The sequence below is a fragment of the Saccostrea echinata genome, unplaced genomic scaffold, assembly GCF_033153115.1.
Source record: "Saccostrea echinata isolate AGI-Se365-2 ecotype Australia unplaced genomic scaffold, CSIRO_AGI_Sech_v1 ptg000054l, whole genome shotgun sequence".
Taxonomy (NCBI): Eukaryota; Metazoa; Mollusca; class Bivalvia; order Ostreida; family Ostreidae; genus Saccostrea; species Saccostrea echinata.
This window is the reverse complement of record NW_026889803.1, coordinates 50,459,695-50,486,419: the sequence shown is the minus strand read 5'-3', so window position 1 is coordinate 50,486,419 and position 26,725 is coordinate 50,459,695. Positions and strand designations below refer to the sequence as shown.

Below are 26,725 nucleotides of genomic sequence, written 5' to 3'. Positions count from 1 at the left end.
AATTCCATAGATTATAGATTGGTACATGTACATGTATTAAGACCGTATATTGGGACTTCTTCTAAATCGATATACGTTTAAATCCTGCTGCATCGTATAACCCGTTAAGAGAAAGAAAAAAATCCAAATTATTTGTAAATATTAATTATAAATAGTTTTTAAAAGGGTGCTTGGATGCCCGGAACGTTTATTATGGCCGGAACCAAACTTACGCGGGCCGGAACGTTTATTATAGCCCGGAATCAATATTATAGGTATTTAGCGTTCCGGCCGGAACGCTAAGTTACCCGGAACGTAAATTATGCGACACCGGGTACACCAAGGAAAGATCTGGTTTTCATAGCGCTGTATAGACTCTACAAGAACTACCGTTTGAAATCAAATAAATATTTTATTGATAATCCTTTTTTTTAAACACCTCATGACAATGAAATATGAACCAATTTATTGACCTCAGCGTCTTTTTTTTTTTCTAAATCTTCCGCAATGAAATGTTATAATTTCAAGAAAAAAATAGAAATCAACGAAGAAATCGCAAATATTATTAAACATTGTACAAGGATTAATAAATTAGCATTTACCCGATAATTATCCAAAGAAGAACAGATGAACAGAACAATGAAAATGACATACACATAATTATAACAGTTATTGAACTGACTCTTAGGACGATCATACATTAAACTGTTAAATCCAATTAGGCGACAAGCGCTGTAATGTGAACTATGAACTAAGGAGCAAATTGTTTTCAGCTGTTGACACTGGCGTAGAAATTTTACTGACACCCACTGAGTAATGATTTTTTACTTTACAGTTCTGGTGGTAAAAATATTCAAGGACTGTCTAATAGTCTATTTATAAGAATGTTGTGGACTTGCACTTACATGTACATCATGCACTTTCATGTTATCAAACAAATAAAATAGTAAAACATATTTATTGTCAACAAAACATATATAACTGCACACATTATGTCATTACTTGTAGAACATCACAGTACTTACGAGAAACTAAATAAAACTGCACAATACCTACGCAGATGTAACTCCTGTAATAACTGTATTCTTTGTCCTATTATGAACAGGTTTCAGAAACTGACTTGAAAATTAGTATTCTTAACACTGTATAACATATGTATGAATCCAACTTAATTATGCCATTGATATACCATTCACAAGTCTGTATGATTGCTTATTGAATAATCAAATAATGTCAACATTAAATTCCTCACATCTTATAAGATGTTTGTTTCAATTATTACACAAATGATGTTTCTAAAAGAATATCAAAGTCACTGCTCTCACAAACAATGTCTCATATGACATGAATTTTTTCAATAGCTGTGTGATTGAGAAACAATTTTTTTTTGGACTCTGTCCATCAAGCCATAGATAAACACATTGTTCCTAAACTGTACCACAGATAAATCTTCAGTATCTATATCCCAGTCTGTGTCATAGATGAACAAATGATTCTTCTGTTTCATCCAGCATTACATGCCCTGAAACACAATTAATTTTCATTATATCTGAACCTGAGAGTATCAGTAGTATATTACTTACAAAACTCTTGAGAAATATGGGAAGAAAGAGTACCTGGAAAACATTTAAAGACTAAAACTGCTATTGTAAGAAATACGAAATTTTGAATCAAATTAAGTGCGGTAATTTAGAATAAGAAATGTTTGGAATAATGATCCCAGAATAAGAAGCTCTGAAATTATAATAAATACATTACAGGTTAAAAAAAACTTGCATTGAGGAATTGTCACTGCTAAATAGTAATTAATATTTTAAAATTATCCAGTCCTTTAGAACTTATTCTCAGAGGAAAATATACCAAAGTTATCAGCATATTATTGCTCACACCAAAAATACCATATAAATGTTCAATAATCTACTGTAAATCACTTTTTATTCCCGACAATTTTATTTTCATGTAATTACATGAGACAGTCTGCTCACTAAAATTCCATTCTCGCATATATTTTCATTAGTATAGATTATATACAATACCCAGAATTTGTAAAAATTTTGTCTTGCTTATAAATTCCAAATACTTATCTCATGAAAATAAAGTGTCATGAAAATTTGGTGATCTACAGTAAATTGATCTGCTCTCAAAACTGCATACTCTTACGTAAAGATTTAGCATCAAGAGCATTCCAGATATTATTCAGCCTTTGATGCATTATCTATGTAACTTTGTCCAGGTAGGGCCTAAAATTACTTGAAAATGGACCTGCTTAAAAAATCTAGCAACTCATCCAGAAAAAAAAACAGGTTAACTGCAGCATCAAAAGCATGATTCTAGCATGTCATCCATGCTGCACATCCATTATGCACTGCAGCAGTTTGCTCAGAATTTTAACCTGACTTCTCAGGCCTCTGAAACATGACACACTACTGGATTTCAGATTGCCAACAGCCATCGTCCATTTGACAATAAAAATTCAAAATGGCTGAAGAAACTTAAATTGAACAGCCCTAATAGCCTGTAGATCTAACATTGAACAAACATAATGGCTGATTAAATTCTATAAGTAAAGACCGGTCATATTTTTTCTGATTTATATCCAATAGAGTCCCTTTTACTACTTTACTACTTTCTGCAACTGCAGATTTCATTAGCCAATGAAAGTCGCATATTAAATCTTGTTTTCCAGATTGCTTCATTTAATTTCATCATGCTGATATGCTTTACCAATCAATATTAACACAGAGTATTAGACAAGCAAAATGCAACACCAAAGAAGAAACTTTGAGGGGGAGGGGGGGGGGGGGCTCTAATTTAAAAACAACTCGTACTGGTAAGAAACTACAGAGTCAGAAAACAGAAGCAATCAAACAAAAAAAGACGTTAAGATTGCAGAGTTTATGACTAATTAGCATATACAAATATTCGTGGCTTTGGTATGACAGTGATGAAAATTCGCAAAACATTAAAAACTTAAAGAAAAATTTACTTTAAATGAAGACATGTTTCACTGTTACACTTGCTTCATAATTCCTTTTCTTAATTTGTTTTGCTTTCACCTGACCTCATAAAATTATTGAAAGATGAAATGAATATTGTCAAAAAATATTTGGCCTACAATATCAATACTTTTAGGACAAAATGGCATATCACTATTCTGGTAAAAATGTCATGTGGCCTATACCCAGTAATTACTTTTTCAATTTGAAACCCTGCACTAGAACAATTCTTACTTTGCAGTGGCAATCTGATAGGTTCTTTGTCCGTTACAGTCACCTGATGAGGTCGGTTTCTAAAGTTATAGCGAATATATAGACTCTTCTCCTGATCAGGACATGGATCATAAAAACCTGGAAGTTCACTCTGTAAAATAAAACAACAGAATATAGCAGTTTACCTGTTCTTTACCACACAGTCCAACAATTTCTAGTACATTCTAAAAATTTTAACATTCACAGCGAAAGAAATTTGATAAAATATTTCATCTCATCAAGACTGTGCCTAGAACATGCAGATTTCATATTCCAATTTGCTTTTCACTTGTCAATCATTGAAAATAATCGAAAATGATGAAAAATTTTTAATAAAGTAAATTCCTTTTTTTTTCCCATTCCAATAAGTATATCCTCCAAAGACTAACACTGCCCTTTAAACACTCAAAACAAACCAAATTATGAAATATTGCTTTGGATGGACTTGGGTTTTTTTTTCTTCATTTTTTATGTTCATACATAGGAAGATCAATTCATATGTCATGCATCTAAAGAAACCTAAATTCTCTTTTCTTATCTTTCTTCAAAGGCCCAATACTGAGGTGGGAGTGACATACATGTATAACTGAAGTGAGAGTGACATACATGTATAACTGAGGTGGGAGTGACATACATGTATAACTGAAGTGAGAGTGACATACATGTAACTGAGGTGGGAGTGACATACATGTATGACTTTATTGTTTAAAAAAAAAGTATTTTGTTTTGATTTCTAGGTCAACTTCATAATATCACTTAAAATCATATTTTTGTCATCAGACAATGAAACATATTTAAGTAGACTATTTAAATTAATCGTAAAAAGATGACGATTATTTTCCCAATTGCAATTGTGAAAATTTTTTCGTATTTTAAATGTCAATACGGTTGCGGTTTTATTTTTAGTGAACAATTGCAACTTCTTACTTCACAAGATGAACGCAAAAAACATGTTGTTAAATATACTTTGTACTACTTTGATGAAACATATTTACGAGGTGATTGAGTTTTGTTTTGTACATCGACGGATATTTAATGGAACTTAATTTGTAAGACATCAATGAAATATATCTTTAATACTTTATTGTTTATTATTTTTTCTCGGTAAAATAATTTAAAAAGTTACGAAAATGGCAGAAACTTGCTTTAAAACCGACGTAAATTTAATGATTTTGGTGCATTTTTCGTAAACTTGAGCCTTAGAATGGTCGATTTGTTAAACAGGGCAACCCCAAGGGTTCTGAGAAAAAAAGTATTGACCTATCGTCCAAAAATTACGGTACATGTATAACTGAGGTGGGAGTGACATTCATGTGTAACTGAGGTGGGAGTGACTTTCATGCTTAACTGAGGTGGAAGTGACATTCATGTGTAACTGAGGTGGGAGTGACATTCATGCTTAACTGAGGTGGGAGTGACATTCATGCTTAACTGAGGTGGGAGTGACATGCATGCTTAACTGAGGTGGGAGTGAGATACATGTGTAACTGAGGTGGGAGTGACATACATGTGTAACTGAGGTGGGAGTGACATACATGTGTATCTGAAGTGGGAGTGACATTCATGCTTAACTGAGGTGGGAGTGACATTCATGCTTAACTTAGGTGGGAGTGACATACATGTGTAACTGAGGTGGGAGTGACATGTACAGTACATTGGGGTTTCAGTATTCCATCTCCCCAGTAACCTTTTTTCAAAAATATTTTACACCAAAAAATTTAGTAGAAGTACACTGAAGAGGGAAGCTACATGTATGAGCATTTATCACTAATAATTGGTCACCTACCTTAGTACTGGAGTCTAAGATGATAAGCTGGGATTCTACTACAAGTGCTTGTAGTGGGACTTTAACATCTATACAATTAGATTCTGCTAATTCTCTGTAAAAGGAACATCAATATCACTATGTTTCATTTAAATTGTATATGTTATACATGTTAATATACTATGTTCATGTGAATGAAGGAATTTTGACTATATCATTCCCTTTAAAAATCAATTTGTCTTTTAAATCTATAGTTGATATGGTGTTACAAATAAATGAGCCACCATGCATGTCAGGCATGGGGTTCCATGGCACTCGCATCTAAGCGAGGCCACTAGTTTGCCCGTTTGTTTATGGTATCCTAGTTGTCTCCCTTGACTCCTACAAAATTTGTGGCCATTTCCATCCAACATTTTGTGTATTGTACTACAGTGATATGATTGCTTAATAAATTTATGAAAGGTTAAAATTGGTGTTGTCAATTCTCAACAGTGGCTGGAAGACAGTTCAGTATAATAATATGAGAAGGTAGAGAAAGCAAAGCCATGGTTGGCTGCAATATTCAATTAAATGCAAACCCATCTTCTGTTGTAAGTTGACCATACAGAGCCTTTAGAATAATCAATCCATTTCTCCGAGTCTCGTACTCCAAACTTCTCTCTACTGTCTGTTCCATCAACTCCACCTTTAATATCATCAACTCCTTAACTTTATTCATGTCTATATCATAACATCATGTACAAAGTGACAGGTTAAAATTCTGAAAACTAAATTCAATATGCTGTACATGTAGCAAATTCTTAATTACTATAAAAAAATTCAGTAAATACTGCTTCAGAATAAAAAACGCTTTGAAGAGGTTTTTATAAATGTTACTGCCTACATGTTTATAGGAGAACTTACAGCTACTTCTGCATCTTTCTTTTTCTGTAGTAATTCCTCAGACTGCTCCTCTTGTTTCTTTTTAAGTTCTCTGTAACATAATTTATAACAAATTGTAAAACAATTGTAGATTTATATCTATCATTGAATCTACAGAAGTTTGTGCCTTAAGTTTTAAAAATTGGAGAATTACTGGTCTTAACAATGTTTTTTTTAACTTTTAAATTATTTCATTTTTCAAACACAATTCAATACAAGCAATCCATCATTATTATTTTCTAACAGAATTATGCATGTATAGAATTACAGGAGAGAGAGAGAGAGAGAGATTACAAAAATAATTGGTTCCACCTATTCCACTGGGTGTCAATTTTTTTCTTTTTCACCTTTTTAATATGATATAAAATTTTGTGTTTGGTAAAAAAAAAACTCTCGTGTGATATCACACAATGCACATTAAGAGGATCTGCAGTTCATCTTGAAGTATAGACACTTACTCAGATTCTTTCTGTTTGATAAAAGGATCAATAATTAACTTCTTTACAGCAAAATAAGCCAAGGTAGGGATAAATGTTCCATAGAATATTGATGTAGGTAGCAGCTGCTCTGACAGTAAAATTGGGAAAACATATGACTGTTGTCCACGATGTAGCCTGATAAAATAGCAAACAGATTCAAGAATTATTTCCTAACTCCTGGAAAGAAAAATAGAACATTTAAATATTGATTAAAATCTTATAAGACAGATATGCATTTAAAAGCATGTACTATAAATTTTCCTCTGCAGTTTGAACTCATTGTCACAGTTGGTATTTACTACATAATATGGTGAGACTACATTGCAACTGAATGTAATAAGGGAGTTAAATAATGACAGCAATTTTTGAGAAAGAGGGAAAATCATTCTCTATAAAAGTAAATCTAAATTCTGGATATTCAATGAACACTAAGTACAGGTAGCTACCTTAATTGTAGTCGGACCCCACCATTATTTCCAATTATCATCTTAGCATGTATTGTGCTAAATTCTGTAATTTTCTTTTGCACACCATATGCAAAATACCATCCTACGGTCCCACCTCTGAAAAAGTGAAAACATTCAAAACATCAACTCAAATTAATTCTTGGACTGTAACAATAGATGTACATATGTATGTGTACTTTAAAACATCATTTTATATCTTCATTGTATACTGAAATCAAAGTAAAAAGTTTAACTAATTTTTAAACAGTTGCAAGTACAGAATACGTAAAGTACATGTACTTTCAATGATTTGATACCAGATGCAGAAAAACAAACACTGACCATACATTTACTTTCACATTGATCTACATTAATTTGTAGTGTATATTCATTTTAACTTACGTCAATGATAATCTCATCCTGCAGTCATGGTCCTGAAAGTTTCTGACATATATGGCTCTGGCAAAATTAGAAAAGCCTACCTGTCCACAAGAAAATAAAATTGTGAAGATTAGCTGTATGCAGTTAACAAACTCCAACCAGAAGTTTCTGACGAGACCGTAGCCCTACTGGTTTGTACTTATAACAAAGGAAGAGAAAAGTAGCACTTGAACTTGAAGCTAAATAGAATAATGATCCTTGAATCATCTCTTTTTGTGGCAATATTTATTGCAATCAGACTAAAACTGTAGGAGGACTAGCATTTTAAAAGAATTCTACAGAAATTTCTGTTTTTGGTAACCATGGCAACATCAATCATCAAAGTCAAAAACTGATATACAGAATTTATTACGTATCTTAGAGTAGTCCACTTGTGTGTCAAGTGATATTGAAATCAGATCAAAACTGTAGAAGGAGTAGCATTTGAAAAATTGTTTACAGCTGGACAGCTAAACAGACATATGGACTGACGATGGACACCTTACTATGTATACAACATAAGCTCTTCTGGCTCTGTCCAGTAGAGCTAAAATGAGCCATCTACAGACTTGTGTACAATTTAATAATTGTGCAAATCAGTTCTCAATTGGGCTTAATTTTGAATTTATGTACATTTACAGTTTGTATTAGTACACATGAAGCACAATGAGAGGAAAAATGAATAACTGAAAGTCAACTGGATAACTTTGTGACCTTAAAAAGATGGTCATTTTTGGGTTCAGTGAAGTTCTTTGTTAAAGCTTACTTGTACTGTAAATGATGCTCTGTGTGGTTCCTTATCTATACGTAAAGTGGTGCTCAAATTTGATCTGGATCTATTGACAACACTCAGAGCCATTTCCCCCTGAATGTGACGATCTAACTGGCAGGATATCACTGTGAACAGTAAAGACATTATTTATAAAATATAGATGTATCTGAAAAATTCAATCAATTCCTTGTATAGGAAGCTTGATTGTTTTTAATAAGTCTTACATGGTTTCAAAAGGATGATGAAGGAAAACAACCAGTTATAAGATGCAACAGTAAAGATAGAACTTACAGAAGGACAGACCTAACTGCATCCTATTGTTGTGCAAACCAAAGCCAATGGCACCTTTACAGTAACTGAAAAATGTCAGTTATTTCAACTTTTGAAATTTTATCAAATTTTTAATTTTATACAATGAATATTCTCAAATTACAGATGACAAATTCTAAAGAATTTGAAAGAATCACAAAAAATAACTTATTACTGCTTTTACAAATGTAGGTACCTGTAATATTTAATACACAGGTTTGTAGTTCACTGTGTCTGACATACAGTTTGCAATTTTTAAATAATTTGAATAAATGGACTTGAACTATGACTTCTTTTTGGGGTTTTTTTAAAAAAAAAAAGAAAAAAAGATGTACCATCTCCTGGTTAGCTGTCTGTAGGCATGCAGTTCCAATGGCACTGATCGACCAAATGTAGTCTGTCCCTAGGAGTAAAACATCGCAGTTTATTTAATTAAACAAGTATGCACATGTATATACATGTAAATATATATTACAATTCAAGTCAAAAACTTCAATTCACTACATACAGCAATGTACAAAAAGGTCTTATTTCTTAAAAATGCCATTTTGTATGTACAATACATACTGTAAATGACATTTTATTGGCAAAAACACAACATTTGTGTAATTATTCTAGCTTGTTTGTTCTTGAAAACTTCATTTGTATTTTTTAAAATTACAGGTATATACATGTACAACAATAACCTACATTCATGTTATTTTTCCTAAGTACCATGTATAAATACCACATAACTAACTCCCAAAAATAAGGTGAGGGCTATTCCAGGAAAAAATGTGGGGGGGGGGGGGGGGGGGGGTTGGGGGGTTGGAAGGCACTTTTATTTTTACCCCACTACCCATACATTTTTAATTACCTTCTCCCCTACCCCCCATTAAATTAAAAATGCTTTTGATACAACCACCCATCTAAATTTAAAATAAAAGCTTTGTGTCTTTTATGCTACAGCTTAAATAAATAGTTTTCCTTTAGGTTTATGATACACGCCACTGAAAGCCTTTAATATTGACACGACATTGTAATAGATCTGTAAAATTCAAGTTAAACTAATATACTAGACATGACATTCCTACAATTAATTAAAATATATATTGTGAATTATAGCTTATCCTAAAAAGTTGTTTTTCACCTTGTTCATAACAATTAACAAAATGATTTTGGGGGGGGGGGGGTGGGGGGGGGGGGTTGAACACACTAAAATTATGTAGGGTATTGTCTTATATTGAAAAAAAAAATAAGCATGTGTACATGTATTTAGTGAAAACTTTGATTAAAAATGTTAAGTCTAAATCTCACCTATAGCAACTTAGACCTTGTGTACATTGAACATACAAGTTTGACAAGTTAAAACTTAACAGGTTAAGGACTAGTATGTAACTGGCGTAATATTTTGTTTTCAAACTCATATCTCATCTTGCTTTTACTCTGTATGTGGTATAAATAAAATATTTGACTTGCAAACTCCTAGATAGAACGTTCTATCGTTAAAATGATATTGTCCTACGGACCCGGTTTAACGATAGAATTCGTTCCGTGTATTCGCAATGTAGCAAAATAAACACGGGCGATAACTCGAACTCTGTGCATTTTCTATGAAGAATCCAGAGAGTTCCGAATGTCAACATGGCGTTAAATTTGAAGCGAGGAAAAAACGTTGAGAAAATGAGTTGAATTTTCGTATATATATGGATTAATTTTTAGGTTAAAAGGCATATACAATCTCAAAAAGGTTTGTTATGATTAATTTGGTAGTTATTTTCAGTGCAACTCATTTTGTATTCTTCAGAATCATTTCGGAGTGGATCCACTCCGATTTGCTACATTGCAAGTATATGGGACGTATTCTAACTGTGGTGAGGGCTTGTCCCGAGACACAGTTAGATTATTCTAACTAGCAAACTCCATACCCATGCTCTATCAGATACGTTTTTTTCTACTTTCAGTTTAATATAAAACGATCTTTCTGATTGTTCTAATATCATTTAATTTACCAGTTTAATCAAGTTTGATTAAATTTGCGAAAAAAAAACTGAAGCACAGAGTCCAAAGCACAACGAATCCGTGTCCAAATCCTACACTGTCATTGCAGTCACCGTAACACATGCTTTTATAGTTATCTGCCCTTGTTTCCGATTTGTTCGATTCTACTTTCACTTTCAATGTAAACACGCTTTACGGAGTGTTTGATAAAAAAAATGATTTAAAAAATTACTGATTTATACAAAATGAAAAGGACAGAAGTACTTTGCAGTTGATTATTTGAGAGGGTAAATACAATCACCCATCTAAAAATATATCGGATGAGCACAACCACCCATGCAAATATAATTGCTCCATCCCCACTACCCATAAAAAAATATATGAAGTGCCGTCCAACCCTCCCATACATTTTTTCCTGGAATAGCCCTGACACAAAAATTTCGTGATCTACAGAAGTTAAACTAGAGAACTGAATGATACCTCCTAATTAGACTAACAAAGAAGAAGGGTTAAAGGATTGAGCAATGTGAGAGTACCTGTAGCGAATGAGCAATGTGTGAGTACCTGTAGAGACCAAGCAATGTGAGAGTACCTGTAGAGACTGTGCAATGTGAGAGAACTTGTAGAGATTGAGCAATGTGCGAGTACCTGTAGAGAATGAGCAATGTGCGAGTACCTGTAGAGAATGAGCAATGTGTGAGTACCTGTAGAGATTGAGCAATGTGAGAGTACCTGTAGCAATTAAGCAATGTGAGAGTACCTGTAGAGATTGAGCAATGTGTGAGTACCTGTAGAGACTGTGCAATGTGAGAGTACCTGTAGAGATTGAGCAATGAGTGAGTACCTGTAGAGAATGAGCAATGTGCGAGTACCTGTAGAGAATGAGCAATGTGTGAGTACCTGTAGAGAATGAGCAATGTGCGAGTACCTGTAGAGATTGAGCAATGTGATAGTACCTGTAGAGACTGTGCAATGTGAGAGTACCTGTAGCAATTGGGCAATGTGAGAGTACCTGTAGAGACTGAGCAATGTGAGAGTACCTGAAGCAATTGAGCAATATGAGAGTACCTGTAGAGACTGTGCAATGTAAGAGTACCTGTAGCAATTGGGCAATGTGAGATACCTGTAGAGACTGAGCAATGTGAGAGTACCTGTAGCAATTAAGCAATGTGAGAGTACCTGCAGAGATTGAGCAATGTGTGAGTACCTGTAGAGATTGAGCAATGTGACAGTACCTGTAGAGATTGAGCAATGTGAGAGTACCTGTAGCAATTAAGCAATGTGAGAGTACCTGCAGAGATTGAGCAATGTGTGAGTACTTGTAGAGATTGAGCAATGTGACAGTACCTGTAGAGATTGAGCAATGTGACAGTACCTGTAGAGCATGAGCAATGACACAGTACCTGTAGAGACTAAGCAATGTGAGAGTAATTGTAGCAATTATGCAATGTGAGAGTACCTGTAGAGACTGACCAATGTGAGAGTACCTGTAGAATTTGAGAAATGTTAGAGTACCTGTAGAGACTGAGCAATGCGAGAGTACCTGTAGAGACTGAGCAATGTGAAAGTACCTGAAGCAATTAAGCAATATGAGAGTACCTGTAGAGACTGTGCAATGTAAGAGTACCTGTAGCAATTGGGCAATGTGAGATACCTGTAGAGACTGAGCAATGTGACAGTACCTGTAGCAATTAAGCAATGTGAGAGTACCTGTAGCAATTAAGCAATGTGAGAGTACCTTCAGAGATTGAGCAATGTGTGAGTACCTGCAGAGATTGAGCAATGTGACAGTACCTGTAGAGATTGAGCAATGTGAGAGTACCTGTAGCAATTAAGCAATGTGAGAGTACCTGCAGAGATTGAGCAATGTGTGAGTACTTGTAGAGATTGAGCAATGTGACAGTACCTGTAGAGATTGAGCAATGTGACAGTACCTGTAGAGCATGAGCAATGACACAGTACCTGTAGAGACTAAGCAATGTGAGAGTAATTGTAGCAAGTATGCAATGTGAGAGTACCTGTAGAGACTGACCAATGTGAGAGTACCTGTAGAATTTGAGAAATGTTAGAGTACCTGTAGAGACTGAGCAATGCGAGAGTACCTGTAGAGACTGAGCAATGTGAGAGTACCTGTAGCTAGTGATGGGAAATCGGGATCTTTTTCATAATCGATTATAGGAATAATCGGATGCACTATAATCAATTAAAAATCGATCAATTTCAAATATTAAATTTGTTCATTTTTGAATGAAGAATAAATTGGTTAGAAATTCTGGAGTGATTTCTGGAACACATTTTTGAAATATTTTGTATCATTGGGTGCATTTATTAGATTATTATTTAGGATTTAGTCAAATTCAAAGAAGAATGAATAAAAAATCAAAGAAATAATTTGCTTTTTAACTAATATTTTGAGTAATCGATTATCAAAATTGTAATCGATTATCTATAATCGGGGACCATTTCAATTAGATAATCGATTTAATCAATTAATCGGTACATCACTACCTGTAGCAATTGAGCAATGTGAGAGTACCTGTAGAGACTAGGCAATGTGAGAGTACCTGTAGAGATTGAGCAATGTGAGAGTACCTGTAGCAATTGAGCAATATGAGAGTGCCTGTAGAGACTAGGCAATGTGAGAGTACCTGTAGAGAATGAGCAATGTGAGAGTACCTGTAGAGAATGAGCAATGTGAGAGTACCTGTAGAGACTAGGCAATGTGAGAGTACCTGTAGAGAATGAGCAATGTGAGAGTACCTGTAGCAATTGAGCAATATGAGAGTACCTGTAGAGACTGAGCAATGTGAGAGTACCTGTAGAGACTGAGCAATGTGAGAGTACCTGTAGAGATTGAGCAATGTGAGAGTACCTGTAGAGACTGAGCAATGTGAGAGTACCTGTAGAGATTGAGCAATGTGAGAGTACCTGTAGCAATTGAGCACTGTGAGAGTACCTGTAGCAATTGAGCAATGTGACAGTACCTGTAGCAATTGAGCAATGTGACAGTACCTGTAGCAATTGAGCAATATGAGAGTACCTGTAGAGACTGAGCAATGTAAGAGTACCTGTAGCAATTGAGCAATATGAGAGTACCTGTAGAGACTGAGCAATGTGAGAGTACCTGTAGCAATTAAGCAATGTGAGAGTACCTGTAGCAATTGAGCAATGTGAGAGTACCTGTAGCAATTGAGCAATGTGAGAGTACCTGTAGCAATTGAGCAATGTGAGAGTACCTGTAGAGACTGAGCAATGTGAGAGTACCTGTAGCAATTGAGCAATGTGAGAGTACCTGTAGAGATTGAGCAATGTGAGAGTACCTGTAGCAATTGAGCAATGTGAGTACCTGTAGCAATTGAGCAATGTGAGAGTATCTGTAGCAATTGAGCAATGTGAGAGTACCTGTAGAGACTGAGCAATGTGAGAGTACCTGTAGCAATTAAGCAATGTGAGAGTACCTGTAGAGACTGAGCAATGTGAGAGTACCTGTAGCAATTGAGCAATGTGAGAGTACCTGTAGAGACTAGGCAATGTGAGAGTACCTGTAGAGATTGAGCAATGTGAGAGTTCCTGTAGAGATTGAGCAATGTGAGAGTACCTGTAGAGACTGAGCGATGTGAGAGTAACTGTAGCCATTTAGCAATGTAAGAGTACCTGTAGCCATCCTTTGTCTGAGGTCTGTCGACGGTATCCCACTAACAAACTTCCAGATCCATTTCCATTTCTGGACGAGACTGACCCCGAGATTATGGCAGTGTCTTTTGGAGTTATTGGATAATCTACAGACTGGGAGATGTTGAACTCTGAAATCTCTATGTAACTAAGTCTATCTCTGTGGAAATAAATATCATACTGTTCATATAATTATACAAAGCACTCATAACTTTAAATTATTACAAAACATGAATACATAAATAAAAGCAAAGCAATCAATCCTTGTATTACATGTATTTCAACTGTTGGATATTAGTATTCCATCTTCTAAATTGACTTTAACTAGTCAACGTCTCAAATACAAGGAATAAGCTGAGTGTACAGATATTATCACTTACTCATAATCAGGGTCAACAGCATAACCCTCAAACAGATTGGTGGCATTAATTCCAACTTCTACCTCACCCTACAAAAACCGTTGATGCAAAGATAATTCAATGTTATTGAAACAACATTGATGTAATTCAATGTTATTGAAAAAAAATGAAAAATGGTATATTAATGCCTGTCAGACTACCTGATTTCTCTTCTTTATTACTTATTAGTCTTGAATTTCTTAGAATAACAATATTACCTTTACAGTCATGCATATGTGTTTGATAATGTCAGTATTATGCTACTAGAAGGTAATTTATATTTTTTTCTAAAATATAACAAATATTGCTGTGCAAAGACAGAAAAGTTACCGCTGGATTAGTTCTCTGTAACTTGCGTTGTTCCTGTTCATACTTCAACCTATCTAATTCTGCTATGATTTCTGCAGGTGACTTTGTCCTAGTGATAATCTGTAAAAATGACATTATTACTGCTCATACTTCAACCTATCTAATTCTGCTAGGATTTCTGCAGGTGACTTTGTCCTAGTGATAATCTGTAAAAATGACATTATTACTGCTCATACTTCAACCTATCTAATTCTGCTAGGATTTCTGCAGGTGACTTTGTCCTAGTGATAATCTGTAAAAATGACATTATTACTGCTCATACTTCAACCTATCTAATTCTGCTAGGATTTCTGCAGGTGACTTTGTCCTAGTGATAATCTGTAAAAATGACATTATTACTGCTCATACTTCAACCTATCTAATTCTGCTAGGATTTCTGCAGGTGACTTTGTCCTAGTGATAGTCTGTAAAAATGACATTATTACTGCTCATACTTCAACCTATCTAATTCTGCTAGGATTTCTGCAGGTGACTTTGTCCTAGTGATAATCTGTAAAAATGACATTATTACTGCACATACTTCAACCTATCTAATTCTGCTAGGATTTCTGCAGGTGACTTTGTCCTAGTGATATTCTGTAAAAATGACATTATTACTGCTCATACTTCAACCTATTTAATTCTGCTAGGATTTCTGCAGGTGACTTTGTCCTAGTGATAATCTGTAAAAATGACATTATTACTGCTCATACTTCAACCTATTTAATTCTGCTAGGATTTCTGCAGGTGACTTTGTCCTAGTGATAATCTGTAAAAATGACATTATTACTGCTCATACTTCAACCTATTTAATTCCGCTAGGATTTCTGCAGGTGACTTTGTCCTAGTGATAATTTGTAAAAATTACATTATTAAGACAGATTGATGGATCTAAGTCATATAATATTTTGGTGAGTATAAATTTCAATGAGATGAAGATTTCAGCCATGTTTAAAAATTAGAAGAATTGATATACGAGTACTTTCTTACTGACAATCATGAAGAATATGGGCAATAAGCCAAGAATCTTGGCCAAGGTTGGACAAACAAGAAAGTGACAAATTCAGATTCAAAAGCTGACCAAAGTTTCTTTTGATATACATGTTGACACCAAATTATACTTGGTGTAAAATTTCACAATATGCTACCATCTCATCAGCTTTAAAGGATTTATATATGAACATGATGAAATACCATGTACACATCAAACTTTCGAAGTCTAGTCTATAGTCATATTTCACCATTTATATGTACAATAACACAATATACTCTATTTTATTGTTTTAGTGGAAGTGTTTCTCCTGTATATGATAGAAATCTAGTTTTCTTGGTTAAAAAAAGCATGAAATGAGGACCAATTACTGGTATGCATTAAGAAGAGGATCGATCATAGGCAACAATGCTTCCACAAGTAACCTTAGCCAAATGTTCTTGAGAAGATTTTTAAAGATTTTTTCTAAATAAAAAGCATGTAAACTTTTGATCCCATATTTGTGACTCAACCCTGTCTTCAGGCGCTATAATTTGAACAATCTTGAATCTACACTATACATATATTTGAAAGCTTCCACATAAATTTCTTTTTTTTTTTGGCTTAGCTTCTCATGTCACCCATCCTATTTTTGCATCTTCTTAATTATCTCCCTTTCACAATGGTATGGTCCTCCATTTAAAAAAAAGAATGAATTCTCTTTACCTAATGATCTTTGTGGCAAGTTTGGTTGAAATTGGTAAGGTGGTTCTAGAGAACAAGTTAAAATTGTGAAAAGTTAATACAGCAAAACTCGAATTCATAGATATAGCGAAGTTTTCTTGGATCCCCAGCTATATAAATTTTACGAATTCCTTATACGGATATAACAAATACGGATATAGCGAAGTAATTTCACAGGTCCTACTGACTTCGTTATAACTGAGTTTTACTGTAGATAGATGATGGACAAACTCACTTGATCCTTTGGGACAAGTGAGACACAAAGGTAAAATTCATGGCAAACAATTTCTCTCTTTTGTGATAGTATTTGAAGTCCAATTAGTTGGGGCTATAATCAGAATTTCAATGCAAATATACCTGTCAAAAGTTAAGTTTTCCTTTGCAGTTAAGGAATGACACTCTGCTCAAAATTTCACAAAATTTTTTTTTTAACTTCCCCACATTGATTTTTACCAAGAGCTATAGCATTAGATTCAAATGAAAAATAGTATAGGCAAAAGAAATAGAAATTAATGTTTTCATCATATGTCAGTTTTGATCAAATCGATTACTCAAAGGTCTCAATTCTTAAACTCTTGTGAAGTAAACTAAGAGTAATATTAGGAATCTTCCCTTGGAAAGTTATCTCTCTTATCAGAGGGTCGGTCCCCCTTAATTAAAGTATCAATCTGAAACTGAAAAATATGATTGTCAATATCTACTTCAAAATGTACTGCAGATGAAGGATTAAAAAAAAAGTGAATATATTTTATCATGGTTAGGGGATGGTTATAGATTATTTATGTTTCATGTTTAGCCCTCCCTCCTACAGATGACCCTCCCTCATCAATACCTACCTCCTACAAATAACCCTCCCTCATCAGTATCTACCTCCTATAGATGACCCTCCCTCATCAATACCTACCTCCTACAGATGACCCTCCCTCATCAAAACCTACCTCTAGTCCCTCTACTTCCAGTCCTTTCATTCCATAGCGATTGTAGATTTCTCTCTTATTTGGGTTACTAAGTACTGTAAATAAAAGAATCCTTTTCAAGCAAAATATCTTAAATGAAAAATCTTGTCTGATAAATCCTCATCAGTAGAGTGCTTTAAAGTACACATATTCCTTAATAACAATTCATGCTTCATATAGTAATATTTTGAGATTTGTTACTTAGATCACTTTGATGAAACTATCAGATCTAATGTCCAATTTTCATTGATGCATTCCTGAAATTTACATAAAACTTGTAATTTCAATAAATATTATCTTTGTCTTTGATATTTCTCAGTATCTGCACACATCCACAACAAACTTACTTTCATAAGCATTTTTGATTTTGTTGAAGAAAATCTCTGCTTGTTTTTTCTTTACCGCATCCAAGTGTTTGTCTGGATGAAATATTTTACTCATCCGCCGAAAGGCCTTATTGATCTCTTGGTTTGTGGCCTGTTAATTATAATATGTTAGCTAATGATTAATTCAACCAACCATGCCAACTAAATATTATTTCAACCATCCAGAATGTATAAATTATTGGCCTCCTCCCCACTGAGTGATGGGCACTTATGGGGTAAGTTTGAGTAGGGCCGAGAGGAGAGAAAATATGCTCTGGACAAGGATTTTACACAAACGGGTTTTCTGACCTTGACATTTTATCTAGAAAATTGATTTAAGGTCACCGCACACCTTCTACCCTCATCAGTATGAGGCAAACTGGGCCAAGGGAAGAGCAAATGTGCTTTTAAATTCATGTTTTTTCAAAGAGAGGTTTTTGACCTTGACCTTTTATCTAGAAAATTGGTTCAATGTCATTACAACTCTCTAACCTCTATTTCTATTTTTAGTAACCATGGCAACACAGTTCATTAAAATAAAAAAACAATATACAGAATAACCTATCCTAGTGTACTCAACTTATATCCCCTTCTTGAAATCAGATCAAAACTGTGAAAAGAGTGTTTTGAATGAATTTCACAGAAATTTCATTTATAACTAGAGTGTTCCAAGGACTGCATGTGCCACCCACTTTGTAGCTTCATTAAAGATGTAAATTAATCTAAGAGTGGTCAGTTATAGATACTACTAGCATTATAGTTCATGCATTTGCCTGCAAAGAAAAATGGCATCTATGGATAGTAGAAGACTGCGATAGAATCTGACAATCAAAGAAGATATGGTTCCCTAACCCTCAAATGAATTATTAAATTGAAATCATTAGAAATAACTATTTATCATTTTGTTAATACATGTTTCCAACAATTCTCCAAAAGAGAATCTGGTGGCTCAATATTCGTGGAATTTGTGGGCAACCTTCATCCATGAATTTACATCCCACATGAATTAATATACATGTGCATGGGGTTCAAAGTCATATTTCCTTCTATAGATATCATTAAATACATGAATGTATGTCCCCACGAACCAGTAAAATTTAAGCAATCCACAAAAATTGGCCCCAACGAATTTTTATAAGTTCACAATAAGTCATAATATTATTTGGAAAATTTTAGAAAATATGAGCTTCAAATCTGTGTCCCAGCCCCTTTAAACTCAATGTGTATGTTTTTCATTGTAATTCAATTTATTTTTTTTCAAATCAAAGTTATGTTAGGTTTTGAAATAAATAAACGTCTACATTTATGCAGAATCATGTATATTTATCAATGATAATATCCAAGCTGAACATTAAGCAATTAATAAAAGCAAATAACGTCTCATAGACAGCCGAGGGTGCTTAGGATTCTTCTGCAAACACAGTCTATTGATGTATCTATTGAATTAATTAAGTAGTGTGAAGTCAAAACATGAGTATGAAAGGTGTGAATTTCTTACAATGTCAAGGTACACGGACTCGTGATGAGAAACCATTTGACAAACAGTTTGGTTTACACTTTAGTAGAGCAGAAAATTGTCCCGATGTCAACATATACCAGGTAAATTTTGCTCTTGGGACTGTGAATATACGTTGAGATTAGCCAGGTAGTCGACATTACCATGGTCAACATATCCGAGCTTTTGCAAATCGTTTATATAGTAAATACTGCCAGGACCGTGGGTGGACGTCAACATATCCCAGGTTGTCAACATATCTGTAGAATTTACCTGTAATTTCACACCCAAGATATACTGATCCGTAATCCTGTAAGCACTGTAATGCATAGCATTCTTGATTCTGATGATCATATGATTCGGCTGAGCTGAATTTTGTAAACCCAGCTATGTGCTTAGAATCAAACAACCTGGCTTATGTAAAGTAATGGAAATACACATGTACTGTATTTCTATAATAAAACATTACCTAGCACAGAAAAGGACTTCATTTTTACAATTATATTCATTTCACCAGCATACTTGGCCCACTCCTATTCCTCTGCCATATAAACGATCTTCCAGACTCAGTTACCTCACAAGTCTGTCTGTTTGCTGATGACTGCCTCTAATACTGCACAATACACAGTTTCGAAGACACCATAAAGCTTCAAAAAGACCTTGACAGCCTCCAGACATGGCCCGGCAGATGGGGAATGAGGTTCAGTGCCAAAAAATGCTATATAATGAGCATACAAAAGAAGAACCACAAATACTACACCCTAAATAACCACATACTAGAAGAGGTGCAGAACAATCCCTACCTTGGCCTTCAGATTTCATTAGATTTTAAGTGGACCACACATGTAAATAACATGACCAAAAAAGTGCATTCTACACTGGACTTCCATCGCAGGAATTTAAAGTACTGCACAGAGAACTGCAGGAAAGTAGCGTATATCTCCATGGTAAGATCAATTATGGAATATGGCGCCACAGTCTGGGACTCATATCAAAAAGGAGATATAGACAAACTCAAACCGATACAACGCAGAGCCATCAGATTCATCAAACAGGACTATCGAACTAGGGAAGACAGCTACATAAACAGGATGGCAACCGAGTTGGATCTCCCTACACTGGTAAAAAGAAGAAGTCTCCACTTGGTATTGCTATATAAGGTGGTTGAGGGGTTGGTACCGGCACTACCTCTCTCTGATTTCATAACACCCTCCGAACAAAAATAAATAATAATAAAATCAAGGAACTTTGGAAACTGTATCTCAGACAACATCATAACAAAACAAGTGAAAAACAACTCCAGAAGCTTTGAAGTAACACCAACTAAAACAAAGCAATACATTTATAACACTCATTTTTCATAGACACTGTGATGATATGGAACCACCTTGATGAAGACACAGTGTGCGCAAAATCTGTCAAGGCCTTCAAGATCGCCCTAGACAAGATTTGTCAATAACATCGACAGCGCCTCTCTCCCGTCGTATAAAAGCCAGTATTGGTTATCACGACGTAACATATACAGATACCTCAATAAAAAACTTAATGTCTTAAAATAAACCAATTTCAACACTACTATCTCCAAGGACGTCATGTTAAAGCCACCTGAGATTATCAAATTTACCCAGCTCAATCGGCTTACCTGGCTTGATGTGCTCACAGTCAACTTGGTTTACCCTAGTCAGATAAGAAGATGGTCAGAGTCAAGTTTGCTGTCCTAAACCCGAATTTACTCTACTCTTGCATAATGAAGAAATTAAATAAGAGATCTTACAAGAATTGAAGAATAAACATACAAATGCTTTATATTCATTCAAACATCATATAAAGTCTAAAATTTAATGCAAGCATTAAAATCTCAACTGAATCAACTCAAAATTCGAACAGACGATAGGTCATGCGGTCACATACAAAGTCATCATTAGTACCCAACTGGATATATAGAAAATAAATGAAAATAATTTCAATTATGCATAAATCCGATTCAATAAACTGAGAAAAAGAATCACCTTTCTATCTACATTAAGTAAAACATAGAGATCATCAGCTTGAAACCCATCATCGTCCATGGAAGCCGCCATTTTTTTTAAATAGAATAGTAGCTTGTACTAAGCATATTCGATCATGAATAGTGATAGAAGTATGACTAATATTCTTCGTCAATATTAAGGTCAGACCACGTTCCTAGAAAATATATAATTTTCCCCCAAAATTAATAATTGAAGTTTAACTTCCTAAACAAGTTTACTCACCAAAAATTTATGTACCTTACCAGGATACCAGAGGGCGATATTTCTATATTAAATCCTTATGGGTAATCTTTTGAATTGCCAATGTCACAATTTTTGGAGTACTTATTATTTTTTTTTAAACATTGAAAACAATTTAGAAATCACAAGAGAATGACAGTTATAAATACATGTACAAAATGGAAGGATTGCTCTTCATTATATGTTGTATTCTGTCTGTTATCTGTAATTTTACATGTTATATGTTTATGCATAATATGCCCATTGGGCCCTGATCTGGTAATAAATCCTATTCTATTCTATAAATAACTTTTGATATACTACCAAGGTATACAAAATATTTGAGGAACGTGTCGTCTGACCCAGACCCGCACTTTAAGTGGTTAGTAGTTTTTTTTATTGATTTTATTTATATATGTTAATATTGTTTGTTGTATTCATGACTATATGCCAATGTATGATGGTGTTGTGAATAAATATTTACATCCACTGAATATTTTCTTCTTTATTTCTAAAGTAAACCATTGCCGTTTATCGGTTCATGAACAACACAAGGCATATTGCCTGTACAGATTTCCTGATCAGTGGCTGTTCCATCAATGAAATGTACTATGATGTACAACAACAAAATGTCTTTCTTTGGTTGTTAGTATGGGAATTAACGTCGCAGCTATTGCAGAAAAAAATTACATAACCCGCTTACGCGGATAAAGATAAGGAAAAAAGGGAGGGGACTAAGACTGGCGATGCCAGTCAGGATAAAACCTATATTCTTAATATAATAAATTTTAGCATTCGTTTTAAAATCAAAGGGCAGAATTACTCTTAGTCATGACAGATAGTTTGAAGTGTACTGGTGTAAATATGTTGCTCTACATACTCGATCACAGGCACTTGTTTCGTATACAGGGCATCCCCACTTATTTAATCACTACTCTTTCTCAACATGATTTTTATTATGATCATCCTTTTCTTTCTATCTTTTTTTGGAGGGGTCCCTAAATTTCTAAATTTTAAAAACATTTATACATTAACAATGTGAAAAAGTCAATCGCATCATCTCGGGTCTTTCCGTAAGAGGTCGGAAAAACAACCTCGAATGTATTAACATCACCGGATGTTAAAATTTTATATACAACTTCCTATTTATTTAAATATAGGAAAGACGGAGTTAAAAGTCCCCTTTTGTAGTATATTTTAGGTAATATCTTTACAGTCAATAAAGTTAAACTCTATACTCCACAGATAAGAGGTCTTCTCACATTTATTTCAAAGTTTGTGAAAAGGGGGGTTGTCATGGCGTCTACGTAATACATTCGAGGTTGTTTTTCCGCTAGTCGGAAAGGCCCGAGAAGTTGCGATTGGTGAAAAAGTGTCACTGCAATCTATTTGTTAAAGGTGCTTTCCACTATTTCAATCAACTCATATCAACAGCCATTTTGTGGACAAGATATATTATATGAAAAGAAATGTGGACTATTCTTTTTTTATTGATGCGTACGTGTAATTAAATAAAACCCAAATAGGTTATGAGGAGTAAGAGTGAGTGATGCCCCATATTTTCCAGATCCTAAATACTTACGCCGAGGTCGAAAGCTACACTCTTTCGATTTAAAGTGAAGTAAATCGGCAGCGCCCCCCCCCCCAATAATTTTGCCGATATATATATATATATATATATATATATAGAGAGAGAGAGAGAGAGAGAGAGAGAGAGAGAGAGAGAGAGAGAAGTCTGGGATAGTAGATCCATACAAATTCCTTCTATCGAGTCCCTTGCCAAGCTCCTTGAACATGTTCTCAAGTATAACAACTTCATGTTTAATGGAGAACATTACCTGCAGGTTAATGGCACTGCTATGGGTACGAAAATGGCACCATCTTATGCCAATATTTTCATGGGCAGACTGGAACGCAACTTGCTACTTCAAGCACCATTTAGGCCCCTTAGCTGGTTGCGTTTCATTGACGATATAGAGATGAAGTGGGTGGAATGTCGCGAGAGCCTCGAGGCATTCATTTCGTTCGCCAACACCTTTCATCAGTCTATCAAATTTACAGTAGACGTATCTAATTCGAAAAACATATTCCTAGATACTACATCTACCCTGACTGATGGTGAAATCGAGTTCAGTCTCCACACGAAACCCACAGATTCCCATCTGTATCTTATGCCAACTAGCTGTCATCCCCCACACACATTTAAGGGTGTGCCTAAGGGTCTAGCCACCAGAATTCGGCGCATCTGTTCATCCCCTGCCTTATATTAAGAACAAAGCGGTCTCCTTAAGTCCCACTTATGCAAGAGAGGCTACAATGCCCGCACCGTACAAACTGCTATTGATGAGATGGCGGGACATGACAGGCAAAACCTATTACGCTACAAGGAAAAAGACAATAGCGGCAGGGTCCCTCTGGTAACTACATACCATCCCGTCCTTAAGAACCTCAGCGGAATCCTTCAAAAGAATCTGCCAATTCTCCACTCAAATAAACGAATGGCAGAGGTCTTTAAGGAGCCCCCATTGGCTACATACAGGCGCCCGAGGAACCTGAAGGACAGGGTAGTAAGAACCAGATTGGACAATCCATTACCTAACGGGGGCTTTAAAACTTGCTCTGACAGAAGATGTCTTCTCTGTAAGTACAGCTCTGACACAGACAGTTTTAACAGCCCCGTTACAGGCCGCAGCTACAAAATACTAGGGAATTTGTCCTGTCAAACAGACAAATGCATTTATCTCATCAGCTGCAAAGTTTGCTCCAAACAGTATGTTGGTGAAACAGGAGACCTCCGCAGGAGAGTCAATAATCACCGTTCTACCATTAGGACCAAAAAACTCAATGAACCCGTTGGGGAACATTTCAACCTTGAAGGTCACAAATGGGAGGACATGACAGTAGTGGTTATTGACCATAATCTAAGATGGACAGACGCGCAGAGAAAAGGCAAGGAAAAGTTCTGGATGCACAGGCTGAAGTCATTCCGCCCTAATGGTATTAACAAACTTAATGACTTCACCAGGATGAACGTGAACTAGACCCAATCCCGAATTGTAACAAACAAGTTCATTCTCTCTATATAGTGTAAACTTTACCGTTAATTCGTATTAGTAATCCTGGAACAACCTACCCAAATATTTACAGCTCACATTTTTGTTTATTTCTTTTTTCCGATTTCCAAATTTATAATATATCCAAATTCATATTTCAAAATTGTCCTTCCATATTATCTTTCTTTAATTTCTTTTTATCATGTAGAGTTACGCTATTTTGATAGAATAAGACAATGTACGATTTACTGTTGGCCGTAATTAATTAGCGATAATTAATTCGTTCAATTATGTAAATCACACTTCACCAGAGTACACCCGATAGACCGGACGCAATTCATAGCGCTCCGGATTTCTTTGTTCACAACTGTTTATAAACTCCAAATTAAACATGTAACATTGTAAATATTTAGTGTTTGGTAGTTTAGTAGTAGTGCTAGTTGTTTTTGCTTCTCTATTTCCTTTGTTTTTATGACTTCTTAACTTTTTTCTTTGTCCTGAGGAAGGGACAGGTTGTCCCGAAAATTTGACAATTATTATTGTTCGTGTCGTTGGTCATTTTTAGTGCTTTATATATATACATATATATACCAAATTGAAATTGCTTCCCATGGGCCTGAATGATGTTCATGTATATTATATTAACAGTAAAATCAATTTCTTAATTTGACAATATCATTATAATACCCCCCCCCTTCGGTTTAATTGGTCTGCCACAGTTTTATATTTATATACTCTAGGAGGGGAGGGAGTGTTACGACTTACGACTTGACGCCTTGTATACGAATAGGTTTGCGTACGACTTGTCTTTAAATCGGCAAACGTCTGGAAGAGGCAGACTTCGTTTACAAACCGATGGACATTTTTCTGTATACCGCACGTACGCGTTTTGTATTGAAGGTTTGAATACATGAAGTTTTTGTACTGGTCTCATTGCTGAAATTTAATGAATATGTAAGCAATATTACAAATCTGTTAAGGTTTGACAATGTGACATAGCATCCAAAGAAGATCTGCGCATTATCATCCGGCAGGAAAACCGGAAGTGTTTATAAAATGGAGATTTTAGTCTTACTTACGTGCTTCTAGGTAATTAATTAGTTATCATTTTGTGTTACAGATGATATCCTATTACCTCTTGCACCTCTTACTATTTTTATTCATTTATTTTAAATTGAAACTCATTAGTATCTCTGACAGATATCATACAATACAATGATTCATTCCACACCTTGATCATTCATTGACTCAGTATTTACATTCGAGACATGCGATGTGATAACATAACAGCGATATGGAGGCGCATTGGTTAAAAAATATATTTTATTTCGACGTCTAATTTTATTCCAAACATAACCTCAGTTTTATGAATCGAAATTGCTTGAAAATTCTTCAAATTCAATATCACATCAAGCATCTGTGTTTGTAAACATGGGCACAAACTCTGTTATTATAAATGTTTACGTTTTTACCGGGTGTGTTCAATCTGGTTACTCTGTACACATCACTGAGCATGGACTGACAGTACTAGTGACTTGGTTTAGCTTTCTCACACTTCTGCTCTGAATTTTCTGGATTATAGATTTAATATTTTTCATTAATGCACAACATATTTTCCTCAGGTCCGGCACAATCTCTTGATTAAGCTATCTAGCTTGATTTAGCTATATAGCTTTATTAAGCTATTCAGAATAGCTTGATTTAGCTATTTTATCACACTTTTTTCTCAGATGTGTTATTTTTCAAGTATGCACAAAAAGTCGCACCTTGGTGCAGTGATGATATTCAACCTTGAACTCTTATGAAAAAAAATGCATGTAAAAATCACTCATCAAATTGCGTCTCCTTAAGAGACTTTGTACTCAAAGTTCTAAAAGTTTTGGGGCTATATAAAGCAATTGATACAGTTACTTCTTCAATGAAATTATAAAGGAGGCCAATTATGGTCAACAAGATAATTGATTGGTAATAATTCAGTACAATGAGAAGCAATCATACTTATCCATGCCTCAATGCACACAAGGTAGTGTACAGTTACCCAACAATGGAAATTCATCTTTTGCTTAAAAGTATTCAAATGCTGCAAAGTTAGAACTATCTTTGATTTGGGTTGTTGATTAGATAACCCATATTATATATACGAATAGTCAAATACT

At 34.8% G+C, this 26,725-nt stretch overlaps 2 protein-coding genes across 2 annotated transcripts in view; one reads left to right on the top strand and one right to left on the bottom strand.

Annotated features, from left to right (window-relative positions):
- Nucleotides 1–1,181: 1,181 nt before the first annotated feature.
- Nucleotides 1,182–21,349, bottom strand: LOC133205932 (dnaJ homolog subfamily C member 11-like). Its single transcript, XM_061341826.1, has 17 exons — nt 21,277–21,349; nt 17,755–17,884; nt 17,390–17,463; nt 14,720–14,818; nt 14,372–14,439; nt 13,974–14,151; nt 8,675–8,742; nt 8,322–8,386; nt 8,025–8,155; nt 7,241–7,320; nt 6,839–6,955; nt 6,372–6,527; nt 5,896–5,965; nt 5,571–5,677; nt 5,014–5,107; nt 3,210–3,339; nt 1,182–1,501 (listed from the first exon to the last, which is right to left on the bottom strand). The coding sequence occupies exons 1-17, from the start codon at nt 21,346–21,348 to the stop codon at nt 1,455–1,457; spliced, it is 1,686 nt and encodes a 561-aa protein (XP_061197810.1). The 5' UTR covers nt 21,349; the 3' UTR covers nt 1,182–1,454.
- A 4,119-nt stretch (nt 21,350–25,468) lies between these two features.
- The window catches only part of LOC133205784 (uncharacterized), a 30,998-nt gene continuing 29,741 nt past the window's right edge, over nt 25,469–26,725 (top strand). The window contains exon 1 of the mRNA XM_061341654.1: nt 25,469–25,658. The gene's annotated coding sequence lies outside the window, so the exon portion shown is untranslated. The remainder of the gene's footprint in view (nt 25,659–26,725) is intronic.

What these genes read in the sequence shown, in the direction of transcription:
- LOC133205932 (XM_061341826.1), bottom strand. Translation starts at nt 21,348, where the DNA reads ATGGCGGCTTCCATGGACGATGATGGGTTTCAAGCTGATGATCTCTAT. An exon ending in GGGGTCCGACTACAATTAAG is followed by an intron (nt 6,528 to 6,838) that starts GTAGCTACCTGT and finishes CTATTTTATCAG; the next exon opens with GCTACATCGTGGACAACAGT. An exon ending in ATCAAACAGAAAGAATCTGA is followed by an intron (nt 5,966 to 6,371) that starts GTAAGTGTCTAT and finishes ATTATGTTACAG; the next exon opens with AGAACTTAAAAAGAAACAAG.